The 25,679-nt window shown below is 43.0% G+C and overlaps 3 protein-coding genes across 4 annotated transcripts; 1 reads left to right on the forward strand and 2 right to left on the reverse strand.

Moving 5' to 3' along the window:
- Window positions 1-780: 780 nt before the first annotated feature.
- LOC124660444 (S-adenosylmethionine synthase 4-like) lies at window positions 781-3,937 on the forward strand. 2 transcript variants are annotated; one of them, XM_047198258.1, is made up of 2 exons: window positions 781-888; window positions 2,295-3,937. In XM_047198258.1, exon 2 carries the CDS (start codon window positions 2,305-2,307, stop codon window positions 3,493-3,495), a length of 1,191 nt encoding a protein of 396 aa, XP_047054214.1. In that variant the 5' UTR covers window positions 781-888; window positions 2,295-2,304; the 3' UTR covers window positions 3,496-3,937. The 2 variants fall into 2 exon arrangements, with proteins under 2 accessions (XP_047054214.1, XP_047054215.1); XM_047198259.1 differs by having other exon boundaries at window positions 797-888; window positions 2,278-3,937.
- A 393-nt stretch (window positions 3,938-4,330) lies between these two features.
- On the reverse strand, window positions 4,331-10,321 carry LOC124659884 (squamosa promoter-binding-like protein 1). The gene is made up of 11 exons (XM_047197700.1): window positions 9,242-10,321; window positions 7,710-7,882; window positions 7,399-7,611; window positions 7,234-7,301; window positions 7,074-7,148; window positions 6,875-6,982; window positions 6,592-6,709; window positions 6,346-6,487; window positions 6,132-6,273; window positions 5,399-6,013; window positions 4,331-4,940 (listed from the first exon to the last, which is right to left on the reverse strand). The coding sequence occupies exons 1-11, from the start codon at window positions 9,754-9,756 to the stop codon at window positions 4,482-4,484; spliced, it is 2,628 nt and encodes an 875-aa protein (XP_047053656.1). The 5' UTR covers window positions 9,757-10,321; the 3' UTR covers window positions 4,331-4,481.
- Window positions 10,322-15,886: 5,565 nt separating this feature from the next.
- LOC124660187 (CBL-interacting protein kinase 1-like) lies at window positions 15,887-20,177 on the reverse strand (the record flags this gene model as incomplete). The annotated part of the gene is given in 13 exon segments (XM_047197982.1): window positions 15,887-16,137; window positions 16,225-16,299; window positions 16,384-16,452; window positions 16,541-16,657; window positions 16,931-17,032; window positions 17,119-17,328; window positions 17,437-17,562; window positions 17,638-17,691; window positions 17,784-17,864; window positions 18,008-18,115; window positions 18,214-18,285; window positions 19,767-19,829; window positions 19,915-20,177. Coding segments are annotated over 13 exon segments (1,377 nt in total). The 3' UTR covers window positions 15,887-16,026.
- Between the last annotated feature and the right edge of the window lie 5,502 nt (window positions 20,178-25,679).

The raw sequence follows: 25,679 nt of genomic DNA on the forward strand, positions 1-25,679 counted from the left end.
TCCATGGACAATCAGGGGCAGATTTTGTGAAGAAACGTGGAAGTTCGCGAGGTTTCCGTCACCTGGAACGCACGATACGATCGGGCTCCTATCATACAAATGGTTGCCAAACTCTGTGGTTGTCTCAATATTTTGGCCGTCATTTCCTCATACAAACTCCAATTAAGGTGTTCTTTGGCTCATTGGACTCGAATGGACGAGTGCTACAACACCATGGTCTTGGATGTTTAATTTGAGATGATGAAAACATTCGTCTTTTCCCATTCGTCAAATGGCTAAGTCTGGTGCATGTAGCTTCTCCATATTATATCATCTTTTGTTCTTTTGTCTTTGTTTATCCATAATCTTCCATCACACCTACACATATCAAATAGAAGGAAACATGATAAAATTCTACATAAACTACTAGTTGTGCAAAACTCATATGCGCTGATTTGAAACAACCAAGTAACTTATGCGGATTTTTGCAAGGGTGCAAGTCAGATCATGTTAAGTAGGCTGAAAAACCTATAATCCTCATTCAGTTCTCACTCAATATCTTGCACACACCTCTTGAGCCGTTGAGCGGGAGCCCGTAGTGTTTAGAGGGCAAACACGAGGGAAGAAAATAAAACAAGGCAAATTGCAGTTCTTACTCCACCCCCACTTCCCCAAGTGCGTGCGAGGCGAGCGAACTCACCGCACCAGGCGATCATCTAGGTTGGGTACGGGTCGCTATCCACCGTCCGATGCCATCCAACGCCCACTCGCCCGCCTCCCGCGTATATAACCCTGAGCCCACCTCCTGCGTCGGCGAAGCGGGTCGGATCTCCTACACCATCATCCTCTGCTCTAGTGTCGCCGTCATCAACTCGCCCTGCGCCGCCGCCGCCGGGACTAGCGAACAAGGTGAGGCTCTCTTCCTCCCGCCGCTCCTCCTCTTTCCCAATCTACTTCAGCTGCTATCCTCGTTACGATCTACGAAGCGAATTCCTTTTCTTTGGCTTCATTTTGCTTCGGTCGCTGTCATCCTTTCGATCTCATACGTGTTTGCTCTGGCTTGTCGCGTGGGGTAGAAACGACCGTCTCTTGATTCGTCACCTTGCTATTCACAGGCGAAATTTCTAGTTATTTTATGCTGAACTTGTGGTCTATAGATAATTGTCGCCGCGGTGCAGATTCGTAATGAGCTGCTAGATCATCGTGATTGGGGATTTGAGTACCCTTTTGTCTGGCTATCCTTGGAGATTGGAAGTACTGCAGCCATTATTGTTCATTTTAACTAGTCGAGCGGTTAGCGTTGGTCACCCCTGCACACATGTATTCCTGTGTTTTTGCCAGATTATATTGGTCCATTTTCTGGGATTTAGTGCTGAACAATGGCTTGGGAGGGGAAGTTTGGTCACAGTTTAATTGGACGGGTAACTTATGTCGTGTATACGAATTGGATTCTGTTCTGAAAAGCTTATCCTGTTAAGAATCGAACTTTTGATGGTGATTCTTTTGTTTGTGTACTATTCTCCTACCTGTACAACTGATCTTTTTGGGGCTGATTAGACTAGAATTCTTTTATGTATTGTTTATTCCTACTGCCAACATTTTACAATCAGGGAGCACAACGACTTACGCTCGTTCACACACCTGCTAACACTAGTGTCTTGTGAGCAGTTCACCAGAGAACTGTAACAAGCTTAAGAAAGTTCAGTCAGTTCCATGAAAAAGTTTCTCCTCTACAGTGTGAAATTGTGGCCTGGGAACAGATTTACATTTTGCATAAGCTAAACAGAGATCTTTTGTGCCTGATAAGTGATAACAATCATTCCTTTTATTTTAGACAATTGGACAAGTCCAGTGTTTTAGAGCACTTCAGTCAAAATCAAGATAACAATATGTGCCAATAATGTCTAGTCTCCATTCTGCTTACTGTGTAAGCGTCTTCACACAACCACTTGCTTAAAATTAGCCAGCTGTTTGAACAAGATAATTGAACTTCATTCAAGAAACTAAAGATAATAGGGACTAGCCAGGTGGTCTCCAGAGTGTACTTCGCATTGCTTTATGGTGTGGTCACTTGGATAGCTAATCATCACCGTGAGTGGGGGAAGGGGAGGTGGTGCTATGCTGCTTCGTCTGTTATGCTTTTGGATAGACGAAATGCTTGTGCATGCATTGACTTGTTGTCTTTAGTTTCATTATATCAGAGTAATTTGGATATATCTCAAATCTGTTTATTCAAAACAAGGCAACCCTCTGACGTGCTTTTGTTGGTACTTATGAATCATTAATGGTCTGATACAGATCATCTCTTTACCTAGGTCAAAGAAGATGGCTGAAGTTGAGACCTTTCTCTTCACATCTGAGTCTGTCAATGAGGGACACCCTGACAAGCTCTGTGACCAGATATCTGACGCGGTGCTAGATGCATGCCTGGCTGAAGACCCTGACAGCAAGGTTGCTTGTGAGACATGCACCAAGACCAACATGGTCATGGTCTTTGGTGAGATCACCACCAAGGCCAATGTTGACTATGAGAAGATTGTCAGGGATACTTGCCGTGGCATTGGTTTTGTGTCCAATGATGTCGGCCTTGATGCTGACCACTGCAAGGTGCTTGTCAACATTGAGCAGCAGTCCCCTGACATAGCACAGGGTGTCCATGGCCACTTCACCAAGCGCCCTGAGGAGATTGGTGCTGGTGACCAAGGACATATGTTTGGATATGCAACTGATGAGACTCCCGAGTTGATGCCCCTCAGCCATGTTCTTGCTACAAAGCTTGGTGCTCGTCTCACTGAGGTCCGCAAGAATGGAACCTGCGCATGGCTGAGGCCTGATGGTAAGACCCAGGTAACTGTGGAGTATCACAATGACAATGGTGCCATGGTGCCTATACGTGTCCACACCGTGCTCATCTCTACCCAGCATGATGAGACTGTCACCAACGATGAGATTGCTGCTGATCTAAAGGAGCATGTGATCAAACCCGTCATCCCAGAGCAGTACCTTGACGAGAAGACCATTTTCCATCTCAACCCATCTGGCCGCTTTGTCATCGGTGGACCTCATGGTGATGCTGGTCTCACTGGCAGGAAGATCATTATTGACACTTATGGTGGCTGGGGAGCTCATGGCGGAGGTGCTTTCTCCGGCAAGGATCCAACAAAGGTTGACCGCAGTGGAGCATACATTGCAAGGCAGGCAGCAAAGAGCATTGTCTCTAATGGCCTTGCCCGTCGCTGCATCGTCCAAGTTTCTTATGCCATAGGTGTACCTGAACCACTCTCGGTGTTTGTTGACACATACGGCACAGGCAAGATCCCTGACAAGGAGATCCTCAACATTGTCAAAGAGAACTTTGACTTCAGGCCAGGCATGATCATCATCAACCTTGACCTGAAGAGGGGCGGGAATGGGCGGTACCTCAAGACGGCGGCGTACGGGCACTTTGGTAGGGATAGCCCAGACTTCACCTGGGAGGTGGTGAAGCCTCTCAAGTGGGAGAGCCCTTCTGCCTGAGCAAAGACTGACAGCTCCATCTTGGAACATTTTCCTATCACATTGTCTCAGAACATCTTAATGTTACCCATCACAGCATGTAATCTCAGGTCATGACTATAGTATCTGCAAGTGACTGGAGGGTTCTATTCCTGTCGTCTGTGTGTTACAGGAGCTTCTAGTATCTGCAAGTGTGTGGAAGGTTCTATTCCTATTGCATGTGTCTGGAAGGTTCTATTCCTATTGCATAGTATCTGCAAGTGTCTGGAAGGTTCTATTCCTATCGTCTGTGTGTTACAGGAGCTTCTAGTATCTGCAAGTGTGTGGAAGGTTCTATTCCTATTGCATGTGTGTTACAGGAGCTTTCTATTGCGGGTTTGCTGCTTGTGTTCTTTTCTGCTCATGTTATGGTAGCGAAAAGATAGAAACTATCGAAGAAATGAAACTCTATACTTTTTGCTTATCATACTGTGTTGGGACAATTCTGTCGGGCGTGTACAAACAGCTCACACAGATGCTGTCTGTTGTATCCGTCCACATCATCTATAGACCGTCACAATAAACATCTTTCACAACGCGGTGTCTTTCTGGCTATCTCTAACACCCCAACTACTTCTTAACTAACTCAAGTTCTATTGTTTCTTATATCCAGGTTAATTACTTCCCTTATTTTACTTGAACTACGTGGAAAGAACAAACAAAAATTAAACGAAGCAAATACCAGGCCAAAAAAATTGAAATTTTGTGTACCACTGGTGAGCTATGTATTTATAAATTTTGGTTGATACATATTTGATTCGTGGTCCAGAAAAATGTGGGCAAAATTCTCCTGTGACTTCGTTTCTCTCAACCACAGTGTTAAAATATCCAATGGAATTTCAATATGAGCAGAGTACGACACTCTATAGCTTGTATAATATACATATACAGATATTGCACTCCAGCTTATCAAGTCCGCAACAGCACAAGCATCTGGAGTCTATAGACTAGCTCAGTAGGCAGTCTTATCACTTGGGGCCCCAACGCATAGAGTTCCAGTTGAAAGGGCCCCTCACACCGCCGACGCTCGGGGGGCTCTGCATGATCAAGCCTACGCAGACACAGACGGCAGCAATGGCGACCAAGGATAGCACCGCAGGCCTGTTCGACAAGAACCTGTTCGGACGGGGATGGTAAGCAATGTGCTGGAGCTGGACACATTGTCTGCAGCTAGGTGATTGCTTGTCGTTATGTCTGCTTTTCTCCACATGAAATGCGGCTTGATTAATAGACTTCGATCGACCCACATGTATATGAGTGGTAGATGGACTGCTAGTCATGGAAAGAGACACGTGGGCTTCAGGTAACCTGCTGTTGATTTTGTTCTGAACCATCTGGATGTAGGATATGTGTCCTCTCCTCCGAGCGTAATCCTCTGGAGTGTACCCAGTAGCATCACGGGCACTTTTCCAGGTTTTCAATCCTAGCTGTCACATATAGGCTGAGTTAAGAAATAAACAGAAAAGAGGGGCGAAAAAATTGCGAACACAAAGCACACAGTAACCATAGTTCCGATGAATGCAACAAATTCTCAGAGTAAATGAGATCTTTGATCCAACACTCATGTAGAACTCTGTTGTGACAGAATATACCACTACAAGATCTGCTCAACATGGTTCTGATTAGCAAACACACTATTTGACACAAAATTCTTTTGGTCTTTTATTGAGTAGAAAATTAATTCCTCAGGAACGTAACTTGAGATGAAAATGCTCTCGTAGTAAATGTTGGTTTACTATGTTTCCGGAGAGGGGCATAGGAAGCAAAAACAATAGGCTGCTTGTGAATGTAGTTGTCCAGTTTAATTTGCAGAAGGGAGCAAAGAAAAGTACGGAGTACATTTATCAATTCGGTTACATTAAACATGAGAGTTTAGTGTAAGTACCTGTTGAGGATCATCAGTTAAAGCATCTAAAACATCAGCAGCATCAGTGATGCTAGCTGCAATATGAAGAGGTGTTATATTTGATGAACCAGTTACGTCAGGTGTGAACAGGAACCGAGCTGGTGCCACGGCTCCAGTGTCCACCTGTGCAGACTTCATTGTGTATGTTAACAGGAAGTTAACCAAAGGCTTTGAACGCTTGTTGACAGCGGTGAATACTAAACCTTCTCCCAGGACAAACTCAACTGGTGAGGGGACATCCAGATCAATATTACCCTGGAACAAGGTGTCGAGAAGCTTCTTTACAACAGAACACCATTCCTGATCAACCGCAAAGGATAGGAGCCATCTAAATCTTGCAACTGGAAAACCCTCAGTACAAAATAGTGGAGCCTCAGATGTAGCTCGTGCATGGCTCCTTTGAAGAAACCAGCCTATCTCATGTAGAAACTCTAAGGCACGGCTGCGAGAAGCCATCAGGACCTCTTGTTCTTCCAAGGTATCACCAAATGTAATTATGTTCAATTTTTCCTCCAGCATTCGGATCTCAGAACATACAGATTCTTCAGCAACAATAAAAGGAAATGAAAGGCTGCTTTGATCATAATCTTCAACCTGGAAAAGGAATCAAGAAATTAATTGATATCAAAGGAGAAATAAGAACATATGCAAAAAAAACAACTCAAAGAATACATCTCTATACCGCAAAAAGAACCAAAAAAAAAATTTGCACCTCTATGAACCCTCTTCCACTTGTACTATGAAAGGAGCAAGAGAAGGTCAGACATTGAGGGCCTTGCTGCATCACAGTATCATCATGTAGTATTTCTGTTGCTTCCTGGATTAAATATTTTCCACCAAATATACAAAGTAATCTGAAATGAATATCAACATTATTGTCAGCCAAAAAAATCGCAGGTCAGTGTAGACTGATGCGTGATACCTACCTTGTGGTTGGTTGAACTATGTTGAAACCTCTCACTGAGAAGTTTGCTGTTGAATAACAAGCAGCTGCAATAGGAGTTACAGACAGTATCTGATGCTTGTCACCTATTATGGGTTGCCAGGGAGACACTAACATAAGCCTGCCTGCCAAGAAACGGAAGCCACAAACATAAGATGCATTTGGTTGGGAAGGAAAATAAAATCTATAAGGAACAAGTATGGAAAAGAGAAAAATAAGGTGAACAAACCATTGCAACTTAATGTCAGGTGGTCCTGCACCCTAGCATATAGCCATCCTGTTTCCCAGAAACCATGAGTCGATATGCTACTAAGATTTTCTATCCAAGGAGCTGGATTGACATTAAGCTTTAGAGAAATTCAGACAAAAGAGAGAACAGTAAGTAAAGTTTGTGATTCTCCCTCCAAGGTTCACAGCGTAGATTTTCCTAATTGCATTGGTATGCAGTTATTCACTAGTAACCATAAAGAGGTATGTATATCAAGATCACTGTTTTTAGAGCACAACACTACCTTATCCCACATCCAATTAGGAAGGCGAAGGTAAATAGTTAAAATGACACAACCAGGCCTAATATAGCTTTCCAAATCACTTGGGTAATGTGATAACCAGTTAAGGATCTGCAAATAGCAACGATTTGGTAAAAAAGACTTGTGAGGAGATAAATTTATTAAGAGACACACTATTCCAGTTTTGCATATGGTAAATGACCTGTGCACGTAGATCAGTAGGAAAATCGTTTGGCTCTTTCCCAAAGAGCTTCAAGACAATTTTATCTGTTCGGCTCTGCAAATGCTGTGGGCATCAGCCATACTCCAGCTAAAATGGTTTGTCAGCAGGAAACTTAAGAGAATCAACATAAATAATGTACCTCATCATCTTCGACATAAGCATCATTCAGATCAAAATTCTTCATATGTCTTTTAACTGGAGGCTCTTCTGGGAACACATGTCAAATTGTGCATGGACCATTTAATTTCAAGTGTGGTATTTATTTGCCTTCTGCAGCAGGAGCAGGTAATAAAAGGGTATTTACCTGCAGAGGATTCAGTTCCAGGAATTGGTTGTCCAGCTTGCTCTTGTATGGTAAATCCGTTCACAACATAGTTGCCAGCATTTGATGATATTACAGCAGAACTTGCATTCTTTAGCATATCTTGATATGTCTGTGTGCTAGAAATAGCAGCAAGGTTCTTCAAAAGATTAACCAAGTAGTTCGGACCATTGATTTGCTCAGATGAGCTACCAGCTGCCATAACATAAGAATGAGGTTATATGGCCATGGATGGATTGTGTGAATCGATAAAAATGACTGTAGAAAACTGTACACAAATGCGAGAAACTTACAATCTTGTCCAGCAAGTTGTCTCAACAGGAGGAGTAAGGTGTTGGTTAGAGAATGATTTTCACTTGAGGAATTCCCAGCCTGGGCTGGGGTTTTCCTTCTCCTTCCATTATGTTTTGCCAGACGTGAGCGGCAGCTCTTCTTCCCTTCATCAAATTCTTGAAGAAGGTGAAACCTGACAGAGAATATCAAATGATTCCCTTTCCACAACTCATGACCACTGATTGAAAAGATATAGAAAATACTTTTGAGCATGATGAAATTTTGAATTTCATAATAGTCATGATTCCTTCTTTTCATGTACACCTTAAATTCAGATCATGCTTCAGTTGGGAGAATTCACCAGATTACTTGTTGATTAACGGGTCATCAAACTATAAATAGGCTTAGACATGAACAAGCTGACAATCATGATTAGAATTGTTGGCTCGAATCATATCCATTCATGTATACAAAACAATATTGATATGTTCTTGATTATGATACTCAGAGGTGAAACTCTGTGATGCATTATCATCAAGTGAGAGTATTGATCATCTCTACAAATGTCAATCATTAACTGAAATCATCACTATAACCACCATCCAAGCAACTCATTATGAAAACTTCTTAAGTTGCTGTAAGTGTACTCATTACTACTACTTAAGTCACAAATAACTCAAGTTAGAGTAGTCAACGTGGTGTCCAGAAACACAGCCTTGACACCAACTTTTACCTAATATTTATTTGGTAACCTGATAAAAAAAATTGTATTATGAATATTTGTAGTCGAGACAAATTCACTCATATTGTGATATAGCCTATTTGAATGTTTTGAAATTCAATAATAGCATAATACATATGCAAACTATTATTATGACATAGCAACAAAAGATAATTGGATACTCATTCATAGAAACAGTCAATATAGATACACTGAGAATTCACTAATCGTAAACAAAATATGAGTATGAAACATAAAACATTGACATGAGAGTGTGTAAGCTTGATGCCCATGAAACAAAAAACAGAAAAATGCACAAATAAGAACCTCTTGTTGGACAACATCACAAAACCCAAACAGCAATATTCTTAAAAAATACTACACACCACTAGACCATATGACCGAGCACTAGAGTTCCCTCTGAGCACATTATAATAGTTTGAATGGTGAAAAATTGCAGATACCACCTTAGGAAAAACAGTTGGAGAGACGTATTTGAATGTTTTGAAAGTTATAATAGTTTGAATATGCAAATTTGTGGACACCACATTGAGATCAATATATTCAGAAAACCACAAAGAAATTGAGAGCAAATAACACGTCTGGATGGAGGCATTTTCAGTAGGATTAATTATGAGTATCTGACATGTGCAAGAGAATATTCTGTGATTAGGCAACGCTTTCCTCACATATGAATTTAAATAATGGTCAAAGTACAACAAGTAAGTAAGTAAGTAAGTAAGTAAGTAAGTAAGTAAGTAAGTAAGTAAGTAAGTAAGTAAGTAACATCACCAGCAACAGTAACTTTACACAAAGAAATTGCTAACTGACCTGCTGCATTGCTGACAGAACCGATGCTCTATGTTTTTTATACGAACAAGAGTGGACTTGGTATGTACTTCACACACCTTGTGCCTCTTGTGGTAGTCCCTGCCGTTGCGGAGATCAGCATGGCAGCCATCAACTTGGCAATATGGAGCAGAACTGGAACATGCACCTGCTGCATTTAGAGGTCTCCCTTCTTCGCTGCTCTGCCCTCTCCTAACAACAATCCTGTCATGATCCCCGTTAGTGACCACAGCAATGCTGCATCCCTCATGGTTATTATTCGCCGTTGAAACTCTCCTCCTCTTGTCAGCAACACCAAAACTGGTACCCTCATCAGCATCCCTGCTGCCACGCCCGGACGGAGCGTCGGAATTTGATGACGGCGTGGCGAGGAACATGTTGCTGTCCCATCTCCAGTCGTTCAAATCCCACTCGTGGCCCTTCTTCTTGTTCTTGAGACCACTGGACATTTTCTCCAAACCAGTTTGGCCGCCTTCCTGCAGGAATCTGGCTTCCATTTAGCCCCTTCCCTTTCTGGATCCTCCTGTTATTGGCACGGGCAACCAAAGATCTCGAATTTCAACTGCATCCCCGACTAAAATTGCATCAGCCGCGGCGGGATTGAAGTTGAACACACACAAATCAGCATAGGCGACCGACCTAACTATTGCTATCTTGGAGCTAATCTTGATCTGAGGAAAATAAATATGTCAATCAAGAAGCAAGAAACTACAGCAGCTCATGTCAGACAGCGCGCTGATCGTGTAGAAATAGAAAAGATTGGCGGCCAGAAGAGGAAGTAAATACTCTGGGATGAGAGATAAAGTCAGGTCAAGAATTGGGCAGGGTAGGAAGCAGCCTCATCATCTCCCCGGTCATGGACATGGGGCGGCGGAGTGGAGTTGGTTGGACTTGAGCAGAAGATGGGGTGGACTGAGGATTGGGGAGACCTGGGGCGAAAGTACCTCGGGGAGGCAGGACCTCCCCGCGCCGGCATGTATATTCACATCATCGAAACCTCTTTTCCCTCCCCCAACTGGCGTTTGGCAGCTTCGGCTCGGACAGCGACGGCACGAGGTGCTTGGACCTCGGAAGAGCAGGACACTCCTTTGTCTTTGGACCTTGGTTACCGATCGGCCCTCAAGTGCGCGCGGAACTGCGGCGAGCCGGCCGCGGAAGTTGCTCGCGGTTTCTGACACTATAGTGGAGCGGAAGGGCATGTGCACCAGTGCACCAGACAAGAGAAGAAACACAGAATAATGCAATTGTAACAAGGATAATACCCTATTAAATTTGCTTGTTCCTTTTCTTGTATACATCATCATGGCAGCATGCATCATATCATCCACAAGATTTTATCAAATAAAAATTATTTTTTCCAATAAAAACCATTTGTGATTTCCTTCTCATAATGGTTTATTGAATAAACCTTCCCTCTATCTAATTCTTTTAGCAAAAACCCAAAGAGGCAAATTTAACAAAATAAATACTTTAATATTTTGAAGTTACAAATTCTTCCTGGTCATGGTTTGGTTTGAAAATGTTTTCAAAATCTCTTTCAAACCTAAGGGGAAAAGAATTTGGAAAATAAAACAAAACCCTAGATCTACCCAGGCCCTCTTCTCTCTAGCTTTCTTTTCATTCCGGAGCAGCCCAATAATGCTAACCCGGCCCAGGCCCGCGTACCCCTTCACTGCCCTCCCTTTTCCATTCAGTTGTCTTCCTCTCTCTCACGAGAGGAGCGTGACCCGTATTCATTTGTGAGGAGCACCTCCACCCACCTGCTCCCCTCCCTTAAAGCCGCTTCGACGCCGCGTCCCGCAAACCCTAGCCCCTCTCCCTCCTAACCCGCCGCCAGCAACTTTTCCCTCTTCTTTTCTTCTTCTCTGCAAGTTACTGAGCGCCACCGCACCTTCCCCCGCCATGGCCCCGTCATGGTTTACATGATACTAGTACAGTATGTTTTACTTTTCAAGAATCCAGTGCTTCCCGTTTCTAAAATATTTTAAAATTATACTTCCACATTTCAAAAAAAATCGTCAAATTTTTTCATGACACATGTCGTGAATACTTATGGGAAGTTTTAGTAGAAATTACATTGTATTTTGAGCTATAGGGAGAAAACCAAATTTGTGGGTGTATAGGGGCAGATATTTGTGTTTTTATAGCTTCAAATACAATATATTTTTCTCTAAAAAAAATTACCATACCTTCGAAATGTTTATATGTATGTGGGTATTTGATTTCAAAATTTTAAGAATTCAAGAAATATGATTTTCAAAAGAGCTAGTTAGGCTTGTAGTCCAACAACTTGTCTAGCATGTGATGATTTGGTCCTACATAGGCTGAGGTTCTACAACTTGTAATCATGTGAAGATTTGATCCTCAATCAACCAGAGGCTGACATGTGGCATTATAGTTTCCACAAAAAAAGCCTAATATTTTTATTAGGCACATGTGTCCTTTGATGCTGCTTACATGCTCGAACTCACAACCCAGTGCTATAGCTTACAGACGACTGCCACCAGAGCGAATACAGTTCGGTTATTTTTTAGGACGTTGTCTTATTATACTTGTTACTATAAGAGCAAGTACAATAAGGTACAGTTAGCTGATTATAAGAGATAAAATATTATAAATTTGCTTAGTTGGAGGAGAGATTAGGAGAGATAAGAGAAGTGGGCTCTTATCTAATAGCCAGCTCTAGCACGTGCTCCTAGGCACTATGTGAGACTAAAAGATGGGCCATATATTGTAAAAGTACTATACTTTTTATAGTTTACTATTGTACATGCTAGCTATAAATTGACTATAGATGATGTGGCAAATTGTTATAACTGGCTGCCGGCTACACTATTGTTCTTGCTCTAAGTCTGTCTGTGGCTGCAAAATAATTAAATCTTAACTAAATGATTCATCACCCGTTGCAGCACAAATATTGGTTAAAAAATAAACACTATGTAGTGGTTGAAATTGATGGTGTGCAGAGGATAAACAAACATCTATTCTTGTTGGTAAATTAAAATAAAATAATTAGGATATATTATTGACATGCAACCAAAGAAATATTAAGCTACATCTATATCACAATTCAAAATTAGGGGAAACATACTCTACAGCAAGAAACCAAATGACCTTTTAGTATCTTGGATTTATTTGGCATGAATTTTTTTAAAATAATATGTTTATTTTATTAAATTTCATGAACATTACTTAAAGCCGAGGAATTTTAAAAATTATATGGCCTAGGCCAATAGTTCACCGACAAGGACCTTTCGGCCAACAATATGTCAATTAATACTTATTGGCTAACTGTTAGTCAGTAAGTCCGCCGATAAGTACTAATTGGCATACAGTTGGCCGAAAGGTCCTTGTCGGCGAACTTTTAGCCTAGGCCATATTATTTTTAAAAATTCTTTAATTTGCGTAATATTTCTGAAATTTAATAAAAATGTATTATTTAAATTGTTTTTAGCAAGGTGCATGCCAACAACCTGAATATTTTCCATCAATCAAACTCCTAAGTATACTTGAAACATTTTGCATTACATGGCGTACTTTCTAAATGAATCGGGCTTGGATTGACAATTAATTTCCGTGTATGCATACAATTTTTTTAGTGTTTTGCATTACACTACGATTTTTTAGTCTTTCATTAATTGGGTCAAAAGAACATGTCATATATGCATAAGACCTCTGATTTTGATCTGAAGCAAAATAGTGATATCCCACTAACCTGAAACTGAGAATGGTGAGCAGAGTTGAAAAATCCTCAATCATGCAGTTTCATGGACATTAATTTTATCATATGCGCGGAAGGTAGCTCCGAGCTGGCTAGGTATCTGGTGATTTTGTCTGAACTTTTAGTATAGGCACGAATGACTAAGGCAGCACCGTGGTACCAGGCCACGGGACAAATCAGATATGCTAAGTAAAACCAAAAACAAAAAAATAGAAAATGTATAATAGTACAACGTCCTCAAGTAGAACATAAACGTGTAATTGCTGTGGTGGCAGCGGTCCGTAGGCTATAGCACTTATTTGTTTCGCACTGACAGATGGAACACACATGTAAGATACTATCAAAGGCCACATGTGCCAAATAAAAATATTAGGGGCTTTTTCGCGAAAACTATAACGCCACATGTCAGCCTTCGGTTGATTGAGGACCAAATCTTCACATGATTACAAGTTGTAGGAAGCTTCACAATTTGCAAGATGTAGGACCAAATCATCACATGATAGATAAGTTGTTAGACTACAAATATAATTAGCTCTTTAAAAAAATAAAGGGCGCTTGTGCTCATTTGCCAAAGGCACTTTCTGGCAAGCAAGCTGCAAAAAATGCCCGTTCACGCTCCACGGTAAAGCATACTGATTGAAACGAATCGGCTGCGAGATGACCAATGAATCCTTTCGTAACTCATCATTTATTGGTAAAAATAGAAAAATGTATAAAGGAGGAAAAACAATAGTAACGTGATCCCCAGCATCAAGAATTTTACTCACAATGGTTGGTCATATAATCATGATACATAATGGAAAGTGGCATATACTTATTTACATACCAAATCCTATGATAGTTCGCACATTGAGGGAATTCACGCCACTCTTTAAAAAGAAAAAAGAAGGTTGGTTACGCACTTTCGAACGAAATCTAGGGTCACTTCCTTCTTAGCATGTCACATGTGTAGTGGAAGAACATCATTCGTCTCGGGCGGTGTCAATATAGATTTTCGGCACCGACACTTTCAAGTTCGTAGATCTTCGGAACCGACTTTGTCATCCCCACTCCCTCTCCAGCAGTTGTGTGGCATCGCATCTCAGGAACCGGCATGTCCTCTTCATCTTCGTTGGCAGGATCTCCCCGTAGTCTCCGCCTATGGTAGGCCATCCTTGTTGTCTCTCGCGGCTGTAAGACCATATAACCCTCGTCCCCACTGTTAGCTCGTTAGTTTAGCCTTATGGCTGATTTCGTTGTTACTTATGCATCATCGATTTAATTAGAATGAACAAATGGATCTTATCATTTAGGAAGCAGCCCTCGTAGCTGTGATTCAGGCTTGGATCCTTTTGGTCCATAGGAGAGCAGTTCGTCGCAATTTTAGGGACGTCGTCAGATATGCTCCCATGCTTGAATGTGACAGAAGAGGATGACAATCTGACGTACATCTACAACTCAAACGATGTTGAGGTCGTGAACAGGTAGTGGTCACATTTAGTGTTAGAGGTTGCTTCAATATAGCATCCACGCCGAAGAGCAAGTAGCAATGTTCTTTCATGTTTTAAGACATAATAAGAGATTTTACAGAACATGGAGGAGATTCACTGAGACAATGTCCCACTATTCCGAGGAATTCGTGTACGCTAGAGCCATATGCTCATTGAAAACATACATTGTGTCCTCAGGGCAACATTCATCTCCTTCTTCTTCTTCTTCTACTTCTTTTTCCTGTCACTGATCCACCTTGGACTTTAAAGGTGGATTTGGTTTCTTACTCGAGCATAAGAAAAAGCATCCTCGGCAATCTTCTTCAATATCGACATGGAGACAAACACGCTCGTCATTTGATGACAAGATGTGGAAATACGGTCTTTGAGGAATCACCCAAGACATGTTTCCGTCAGAAGGCATGATGGCTTGAGAACTTTCGCTTGATCTATTTATCATCCACATCCTTACTTTTGTGATCCTTCATGCATGAAGACCGGAAGCGTCACGAGTCTTCCATATAGTTTTTCGGGCGACACTATGTCATTCATCACGAACTCATCGACTTCAGTTTGGACAATATAAAACTCAGTGCTTCCATTGCCCATGACCTAAACGTTGAGATGACCCCAACCTTCTTTTGGTGACACAAAAGGACGAATGTGTATTGATTACCCCCCAGCCCACTTGCCCCCCTGTAATACGGCCCAAGGTCCGCCACTGAGGTAGTAGCATATTGAGTTGGTGCATACCCATAAGTCCAAACTTAAGAAGAGTAATACATTTCAACATTTTCTTCCTCCTCTCTGGTAAGAAGCTCGGCGATAGTCCGAGGACTCTAGAGCTGTTCTGGAAGGACAATGACGAGGCGGAGGAGAAAGAAGAATAGGAGTAATCGATTAAGTATGCTCCATCAGTCGATCATGCGCCAGCTTGAAAAATTCAGTCGAATTCTGCACCGCAAGACTTAAATTTTTAGTACTGATATTTTTTTCCTAAAAGTGTGGCATAATCCTGTATTTTTCTAAAAAAGAGTCATAATCCGGTTCTTGGTTCTGGCTGAATTTCTAGTTGATGACATGTTACCCTGTTCCTACACATATCATTAATTCATCCCGTGCAGCTCTGTTTTCATTCTGCACAAGCCATCTTCGAAATTCCTACACTTATTATGCATTTTTCAGTCCGAAATCTAGTTCATTGATCTGATTGTGTATGATGTGAGACTATCCAGTTGTTTGCACTGGATACAGGGATCAGTTTCTTTTTTGTAATAGTGGCAGTGAGGTATATTGCATGTATCAGTATATGGTCATGGTCAGTAACATGTGATCAACTAGTTTTTTTTTTCCAGACACATCAGGTAGTTTTCTGAATCGCTGTCTACTGCTGATATTTTCGTTTCATATCATAAAAGCGAATGGGGGCAACAGATGGACAAGAATTGAATCACTTCTTTATATTTCAACTCGTTAGATAATTTGCACCACTTTCTTTGTACACTATCTGCATGATCCTAAGCTACGCCTATAGCAAGAATTTTCAGGAAATGAGAATTTTCCTCATTCCCCGTTTCTCAGAAACCCGAGAGAGGTGATCCTCCGCCGAAGCTCGCTAGATCAGAGTCCAGAGATTCCGTTATCTGCTCCTTGCACACCCCCAGCTCATCAGATAGCTTCTCGCACAGCTGCAATACATTCTCATCAGTATCATGCAAGTGTTTTTGTTGTTTCATCATAAGTCAAATTGTTGGTGAGATGGTGTTCGCTGTTACCTCTCTATACAGTGTACGATCTCCATGGGATTTCTTCAGCTCAACAACATACAGAGACGGCCCCAGTTCAAACACCTGAAGATCAGAACTGGAACTGTTAGTATAGCTGATGTGTTGTCCGTATTGCATTTTGTACATACTGAACTATCCTGCAATTACCTCAGCACAGGCAAGGAATGATGATGGATCTCTTGCGTTCTTTGGATTTTTGCACTTCGTGACTTTGAGCTGCAAAATAACACGATTATCAACTTTTGGTTGTTCAATCACTTACTTCAACCATGGTGATGTGATGAGAAAAGATCTGAATATTTACCTTATTATGCCCCCTCTGAGCTTGGAATCCCATCACTGTCACGACATTCTCGATCTTGTCAAACAAATACTTTGGTGAATGTATGGATGTGAACCGGATCTTTCTTTGAGACACATCCTGCAATGGATGCAGACAATGGTAAGGTGAGATGAGTAATATTCATTCCTTGACGTCCACATTCAATGTTAGTTGGTCATCGTATTCATCCTAGATTCAGAAGAAAAAATGTATACGCTATTAGGATTATCTGAGTGTTTCAATAAGTATTGCAAGGTTACGTGATGACAGCTACAATGTCTTATGATGCTAATAACACAGCTCAAAACCTTCTTTTGAAAGGATGAGTGATTTCACAAAGAGGCGGCCGAAAAGAGAAGGGGCTGGACGAACCTCTTCCTCAAAGAAACCTGATAGATCAAGGGAAGACGCCATCCCGATCAACTGAAAAGCGTTGATATGAGTAGGCTTTTCCTGTCCGGCTTCATCAATTTGCTTGAATAAAGATATCACCAGTCAGCTTTGAGAAATACTACTGATTAGAAGTACTTCAGATCTAACAGTCTAGAAAACGGTTATACCTCTTTCTTTGAGAGAACTGGACCGAGGTTTATATCATCATCATCATCATCGTATGGAGCAGCAGGAACATAGTTCTTCCGAAACCATTCATGTTCTTTGATCCCTGCAATGGTAATCCTCTTCAACGGGTTTGGTTCAAGAATCTTACGAAGAAGATCCTGTGCAGCCGGCGACAGCCACTTGGGGATCTGCATATCTCCCTTGAAAATCTAGACCAACAAAACAATATAAAACACCATCATCAGGACGATTTCAACTTTGAAACACGTGATAGACCGATAGTGCAAAATAAAAGGATGTTTTATCTGGAAGCCTACCTTTTGATAAAGGACAACAAGATTCCGGTCATCGAAAGGAAGGTATCCGACAAGCATTACATAAAGAATTACTCCGCAAGACCAGATATCTGACAAGGATCCATCGTAACCTCTATTTTGCAAAACCTGCAGAAATTTGGTACCAAATCAGCACCTAGAGGAACTAATTTTTAGGTTACTTTCTTGCTGTAACTTTCTTACCTCTGGAGCAATGTAATTAGGGCTGCCACATGTTGTATGCAGTAATCCATCACTCTGAAAGTTGAAGTGCACATAATTAGTAAACCGTGCATATATTGGATTGATTTTGTATAGAAAAATATTCAGAGTATACAAAATCAGCGTACCCCAAGATGTTGAGGCAAAGCGCTGAGACCAAAGTCGGAGATCTTTATGTTGCCTTTTCGGTCGACAAGAACATTTTCTGGCTGTAACAGGAGAATGAAACCATACTTAAGATTTCGTATTGCTGATGTGAAGAGTACAAAAATAAGCATGCCACTGAGGAAGCATGCCATCGTGGTATCTGCGACATAAAATAGCGGATAAAGCAAAACCATTAAATAAGTACCTTAAGGTCTCTGTGGTAGACACCTTTATCGTGGCAGTAGGCCAAACCATCAATTAGCTGCTGAAATAGCCTTCTTCCTTCTTGTTCCGAAAGTTTTCCTTTGATGGCCTTTGATAGTTACAAGTGAAACAAGAAGAGCGTCAGAAGATCTAGCACCCGATTTATAAGGAGAAGACAACATTTTGAACGGGATTTTCGTGGCTTACGATCTTGTCGAAGAGCTCGCCCCCATTCACGAACTCAAGCACCATGTAAATCTTAGTTTTGCTAGCCGCAACCTGAATGAGGCAGATCACGGGTATCACCAACTGTATTTGTTTTCAGATGCACATAGTAAACCACAACAGCATCGTAGTATGAAGCGCATAGAAAATTTACAAACATTCCCCTAACTATATATGTGTCCAAAGAGATGAGTTGTCTGCAATTATAGTCTGTATAGGACAAGCCGACTAGCACATAATTGCATCTCCGACTATTGTAAGGCAATGACAAGAACGCTTGTTCTTTTGTGCTAAAGTGTGACTAGATTGATGTTTAGATAACGTTTAGCAGGACATCATGTTAGACAAATACACACCTTGGCCTTTACTTGGACAAGTTGTGATTAGCAGATTTATTCCCTGTACTGTAGTACTAGTCCTATATTTACGTGCGGTGTTTGTTGTTTGAGAGGCTGGTGGTTTGGGTAGCAGACGAACCGAACGGGGCGTTGGGTTGGCACTTGGCAGGCAGCTGTTGATGATGCTTGGGGTCAATCACCATAGAATAGCGTTCATCTCATCAGGGAAGAGAGAGAGAGACTGGAGAGTAGTAACGAATCCAATCCGCAAGGGCAGGTCCAGTTGAGGGCGCCGCGCAACAGGCGGGAGAGTTGGTGGCCACAACTGCAAGGAACGAAACGCGGGTCCCGCTCATGGACAGACAGGCGTGTGCGGGACCCGAAACTTTTAATTGCATGGATAATGAGGATTTAGGCTCGGCTCATCACACGGTGGGCCTGGAGATCCTGGGTGGCCCAGCTGTCAGCGGGACGGGCCGACCTGGGCTGGGAAGGCAGCCACATGGCTGACGTGACGGCTTACCTTGGTGGCTTGGACGCAGGCAGAACGTGCCCAGCTTCTCATGCTTCTGTAGAGGGAGTTGGGTGGGGACACATGCCTTGATCGCCTCGTGGCATCCGCTGACGTGGACTTAATCGGGCCTTTTCTCCTACGAAATATACTACGGAGTACTGTAGATGAAATTCTAATTCTTCTTCCATGGAGTTTCGGTGCAAGTTAATTTTCCCAACCAGGGTACTAGGCTGGTTTGTCGACGCGTGCGAAACCGGCGGCGAGGTGCCGTGCGGCGGCGGTTGCGTTGCCTTCCGTATAGTACTATCTTCCTTAATTTGCGTCGCTTGCAGGATACCACGAAAGCTCATTTCCGTTTTATTTATTCATTTACTAAGCCTGCCATTAGCTGGCAGTAGCGTACTAAACCCCCTCCGTTTGCAGGATAATTGCGATCTGCTACTGGATAATCCCCTCCACGCAAGCAAGCCCAACTCCAACATTTTTGTCGAAAAGGAGATGGAGCGAAGCAGAGCCGCTAGACAATCTATACCGGAAACTACTACGGACGGAGTACACTACTCTAGAAGCGCTAGAAAACACCAAATTTATTCTGGTGCTAAGCGCGAGAGGGGAATGCTCCGAGACAAGAAGCAGAAGCAGCAGATGGGAGGTAATTAAAACCAAGTCTAGATTCGGCGCACCTCATGCAGGCGGACGACATTGGGGTGCTTGAGAAGCTTCAATGTCCCGATCTCCCTCCTGATCTGCTCACCCAATCACAAAATACGAATCAGCAATCCAGCCCGAAAGAAGAGAAAATCGGGGTAAGGGAGCGGTTGGAATCGGTACCTGGTCGTCGAATCGGAGGGAGAGGATCTTGCTGCGATCGAGGATCTTGACGGCGAAGTGGGCGCCGGTGGCGAGGTGGCGCGCGTACTTGACCTTGCCGAAGTTGCCCTCCCCGAGGGTCCGACCGATCTCATACCTCCCCAGAAGCGACGACCGGGTGCACTGATCCTCCTCGCCGCTCTTCACCATTCACAAACGCCTCCTCCCTCGCGAGATCCGAAGCCGACAACCGCCCGGCTAATCTGTGTTTCCTCTCTCTCTCTCTGTGTATGTGTTTTCTTCTTGGGTGGGTGTTGCAGGCGAGGAATGAAATGGATGAGGCGGGTAGGCGGATGGAAGAGTCAGATGGCCGGCTACTTATAGCTCCCTCCTACTCTGCTCCCTCGGGTATGGGTATGGTTGGTTTGCTGTTGCGTTGCTCTCTGTCTTCTTCTTCTGTCCGTCTGGCTGCCCCCGTGACCCGTGTGGTTCCGTGACAAGCCAACAAGCAAGCAAGCACACGCAAACAACTGGTAGCTCTGGGAGAACTAATAAAAAAGAATAGGAAAATCGACAACCGGGGTTCCGATCTAAATGCCCGTGTCCACCTCCACCCAGCAAAACCATACTTGTTTCCTTGGTCCACGCCCGCCTATCTGTAACGTGTTGGAGAACTACGGTGACCAACATTCCAGTAACATACGAGGCCTAGCTTGGACTAGGAACCAGTCCATATACGAAACCATCAATAAATAAAAAAATTGCGAATTAAAATGATAAGAGCATATGAGCGACGAATATAATTACAATTACGGGGTGCGATTCTTCTGTACGCATATGAGGGGTGTTTTGAAAACACAAAGGCCTTATCACAAAGGCGGAAGATGTCAAGTGCTGAGTCAGCTTACATACACAACCCACCACACACGCAAACGCAAGAGCAAACATAAACATAGAATTAAACGGTACGCCTCACGGTCCAAGGATGCACGCGACAACAATAACAACATCATAGGAGGACCGATACCCGATGCGGAAGATGGACACGCCCGGATTGGAATGGCAAGGTCGTCCCGCCTTCAAACATTTCATGGTGTCTGCCACATTTCAATGGTCGGCCCATTCAAGGAAATAGCACACATAACTCACAAATACTATCATCTTCACAATAGACTTAACACTAGAGCTCTTCTACAACGGAAGAATTTTGTGATGGATGACTATTCTTGTGTCATGTGCAACCAGCATCATCTGGAGACAAGGGATCATCTATTCTTCTAATGCCCCTTTGTTGTTTTATGCTGGCAATCTCTTTGTCCTCTCTGGGTTCCCCCTCCGCCTGGACAGTTTGATCTTCAAGAGGTTTTGTCTAGCCTTAAACTGTCTATATCCAAGCCGTTTTTTATGGAGATTACCATGCTGGTCACCTGGTCCATATGGATCACACTCAATGACTTTATCTTCAAGGCTGCTCCTCCTAGTGTCTACAGATGTCGGAAAAAGTTTAAAGATGAGCTTTCCCTTCTAGTTCACAAAGCAAAGAAGAAGTCTTATCATGGCATAGTTTCTTGGGTGGAAAATTTTAGATAGCTTTCTTCTTTTCTTTTGGCCTGGAGCCTCTTGCTTTTTTGGTTTTTGTTGCTTCTCTCAAGCAACTATTTTATCTTGTAGACTCTTTTTTACAATCATATAAATAAAATGAAAAATACACAGTGCCACACATTTTAATCATCGTCGGATACAACAAAAATTAACATATTGGGAAGCCTCATACTTGGTGCACACAAAAATCGAAGAGATAATCACGCACTAGGCTAATGCACAGCACAAGGTATTGTGAAAACACCTCCCGAGCATATAGTAGAGCCACAGATTATAATCATTGGCGGAAGTATCCAAGATTGGCTTTACACATCATAATTACGGACATCATCATTATGATACCCAAATTAATGTTCTAACAGATGTCCCTATGATATCAGGGAGAAAGCACATCTAAACTATTGTGCACTACTATGTATTGTAGAGACATTTGCTGAAAACTCTAGTCAGTGATATAATCAGACATTTAGAAATAATCGTGGACAACTAATGTGGTTGTACACAACACATGTTAAATGCAAACTATCCATGTTTAAATCATCCGCCAAATAATGCAAACAACCAGCCTCATATGAACAACCAATAAATGGATGCATACTAATCATCGCCTTTGCATAAATCATCGACCTTACATCAACAACTAAATCAGTGCGAAAAATCCCCAAATGTTGCAACATCGAAGCCGAAGCAACAAATCAGTCCGGGCAAAACATAACCCTAAATCAAAGCAACGCAAAGGAAGATATGCACATGTTGACACCCACAAATAGACCTGTTAAGTGAGATAGATGAGCTTAGTTCTTCTTTTGAGTTTTTTGAGTTTAGTTTTCCTAGTAGAAATGCTAATAAGGTATCTCATGAGTGTTCACGCGATGCTTGTGAGAGTGTTGTAGATGCAGTTTGAGAAGATGTTTATCCAGATTTTCTTGGTCATAGCATAAAGGCTGATTGTAACACTGTTATGAGTTAACATTGTGTTATCTATAAAAAAAAGTAGACCTAGCGAACAAGTAAGAAGATAATTGCTTATACTGATGGAAAATTAACTCTACAGTTAACATCTAACATGTATGTTATGGGTAAACATAGAACTAGCATCCTACTTATAGATCTACGGCAGACAGTCGTCTAAGAGTGTTTGAGAGCTTATCGAAAGCTATCTTCGCCTGCTTCCGATAACACGCTCCTTGAGGGTCAAGATCTTGGCCTATTTTGAGAACCATGCAATGCATGGGTGCCGAAACCACTAGTAGAAAAAAGGCCTTCCATCCCACCCCATTAGTCCCCAAATACTTTGACCCGGGACTAATGGGGTCATTAGTCCCGGTTCTGCTGGTGAACCGAGACTAATGCTCGGGCAACCGGGACTAAAGAGCTACGGTGGGCTGCGGCCAGGGAAGGAACCTTTAATCCTGGTTGGGGTCCCGGTTGGTGTCCCCAACCGGGATTAAAGGTTTTTTCTGGTTTTTGGCTCCCCACGCACCTCCACACCCCCCCCCCCTGCGTGGATCGCCTTTTTTAGCACTGTAAAATAGAAAATAAAATGATAGAAAATTCAAAAAAATAAAATGTTTTCAGATTCTTGTATGTTATGCAACCTAGTATTAGGGAAAATTAACAAATTTGAATTTTCACTTTTTTTGTAAAAAAGTTTTGAAAAATGGTAAAACCGCAATAACTTTTGCATACGACGTCGAAAAAAACGTATAATAAATCAAAAAAATCCTGGGAAAAAGTTACATCTGAATTCACCTGGGTTTACCCGGTTAGCCAATTTTTAGATTCTCAAAATTTCAAATGAAAATACGAAAGCAGGAAGATTTTAGTTTTTGCTATAAATTCTGGATTTTATTATTTTTTATTTTTCAAAAAAAAATTTAATCATTGTATCATGCATAAAGATTACTATTACTTTTACCCTTTTAGATTTTCAAATTTGTAGGTTTGGCAAAAAAATTAAAATAATAAAAAATAATACAAATTAAAAAATTAATGTTTACTTATTCATTCAAGATTATTATTACATCATTACTTTTGTTCATTAAAAGAATTATTTGAAATTCAAACAATAAAGAAATGTGACATCGACCAACATATGTTAATAGGATTGATATGATACTACTATCACATACATGCGCGCGAAGCAATTGGATGCGAGACGGGATGGAACTCGGAAGTTAAGCGTGCTAGTGCGGGAGGATGGGTGACCGAGCGGGAAGTTTGATCACCAGTAAAGTAATTTGACTAGAGATAAGTGTAGTTAGAGATAGAGACTAAACTATGCAAATAACTGAAATAATAGAAATTTTGAAAAATAGAAAAAAAAATGGAGCGGAAAAATGTAAAAAAAAAATTGAAAATTTTTGATATTTTCGCCCCGGCGCACAGAACCCGCGTGGACGGACCTTTAGTCCCGGTTCATAAGCAACCGGGACTAAAGGGGGGCCTTTAGTCGCGACCCTTTAGTCCCGGTTGCACAATCGGGACTAGAGCATCTCCAGCCGCGTCCCCCAAACCGCGCCGGATTGAGCGTTTGGGGGACGTGTTTTGTTCGTGCCGTCTTTGGGGGACGTCGCTCCCCAGCCGCGCCCCCCAAACGCCGCCCCCAATCAAGAATTCAAATTTTGCATTCAAAAGACATCGTTCCCACCGATCAGAGTAGCGGCGATCAGAGTAGCGGCGAACATATTACAGACCATATAGTGCATGCTAAATTAGAAGAAGGGGTGGGTCGCCGGCGACGTATCCTGAGTCGACGCAGGCCCGTCGATCACGACGACCTCGTCGCGATCTGCCTGGTGCTGTGCATACTCCGTCTCCTCCGCCGCCGTCGCGTAGGCCGACGATGGTGTAGCGATCGAAGACGGCTGAGCCGGCTCTTGCGCCACGGTTGTTGCCTGCTCGCTGCCGCTTCCTGGGCCGCCGCGTCGGCCGCCGCCATCTTGGCTTCGATGTCGTCGAGGATCTGGCCTTCTGAAGAAGTTGTGCGCCGCCGCGTCCGGGGAAGGCATTCCCTGCAGCCGGCCGCTCTCGGCGAGGGACATGTCGTCCTGCGTTTCTTGAGCTCCAACTTCTCCTCTTGCCTCTTGAGCAGCCTCAGCCCACCTTTCGTTGTTCTTTTTGGCGCGCGGGAGAGAAAGGTCGAGAGGCGTCCGTGAGGCATTTCGTGATCGGCGCTTGCGTCTTCTCACCCGACGCGGCGTCGGCCAAGTTGGCCTTGGCAGCCTTGTTGCCGGTGGGACGCCTGCCAGATGTTGCGGCGCAGCGTCCGGATCGATGGCGTCCTTCCCCTTGGACGGCGACGAGGCGCGTCAACCGCCATTTCTCATTCCCTTTGAGCTTGCTACGGCAATGCATCAGCGCGAACGGCTTATGCCCATCCGAGTTCCTCGCGTAGACCTCCATGGCCCTATCAAACTAGCCAAAGAAGCGGAATCATTTCATCGAACACAATGTAGGCGCTACGGATTATGGAAGAAAAGGCGTACCATTTGGGAGAGGTCGGCGCCGCTCTCGGCTCGCAGTCGGTAATTCTCGATGGTATCCATGGAAGGAGTTCACCGACGCCTGGATGATGGCCCATCGCGTCGACATTGCCTTTTGGCTCCTCTTCATTGTCACTTTGTTGTAGTCACCCTTGATGAGCTTGCGCTCATCGAACTCGGCCTTGATTCTCGCCCAATACTTCCCGTGTTTTTGGTTGGCGCCGAGGATGGAGTCATGGCTCACCGTCGCCCACAACTCGCACAGACAAAGATCCTCCAAAGCCGTCCACTTGGGGCCTCGTGTGCCCGACGCCTTCTTCTTCTTTTTCTTCTTCACGCCGTTCGCGTCGACCTCCACGAGATCATCGTCACCGGCACCCTCCTCGTCTTCTTCCTCGCCGCCCTTGATACGTCCCAAACGTATTATAATTTCTTATGTTCCATGCTACTTTTATGATGATACTCACATGTTTTATACACATTATATGTCATTATTATGCATTTTCCGGCACTAACCTATTGACGAGATGCCGAAGAGACCGATTGTTGTTTTACTGCTTGTTTTTGGTTTCGAAATCCTAGTAAGGAAATATTCTCGGAATTGGACGAAATCAACGCCCGGGGGGCCTATTTTTCCACGAAAGCTTCCGAGAAGGCCGGGAGGAGACGAAGTGGGGCCACGGGCGCCGCCACGCTGGG

This window comes from Lolium rigidum, chromosome 6 (genome assembly GCF_022539505.1).
Source record: "Lolium rigidum isolate FL_2022 chromosome 6, APGP_CSIRO_Lrig_0.1, whole genome shotgun sequence".
In the NCBI taxonomy this organism is placed as follows: domain Eukaryota; kingdom Viridiplantae; phylum Streptophyta; class Magnoliopsida; order Poales; family Poaceae; genus Lolium; species Lolium rigidum.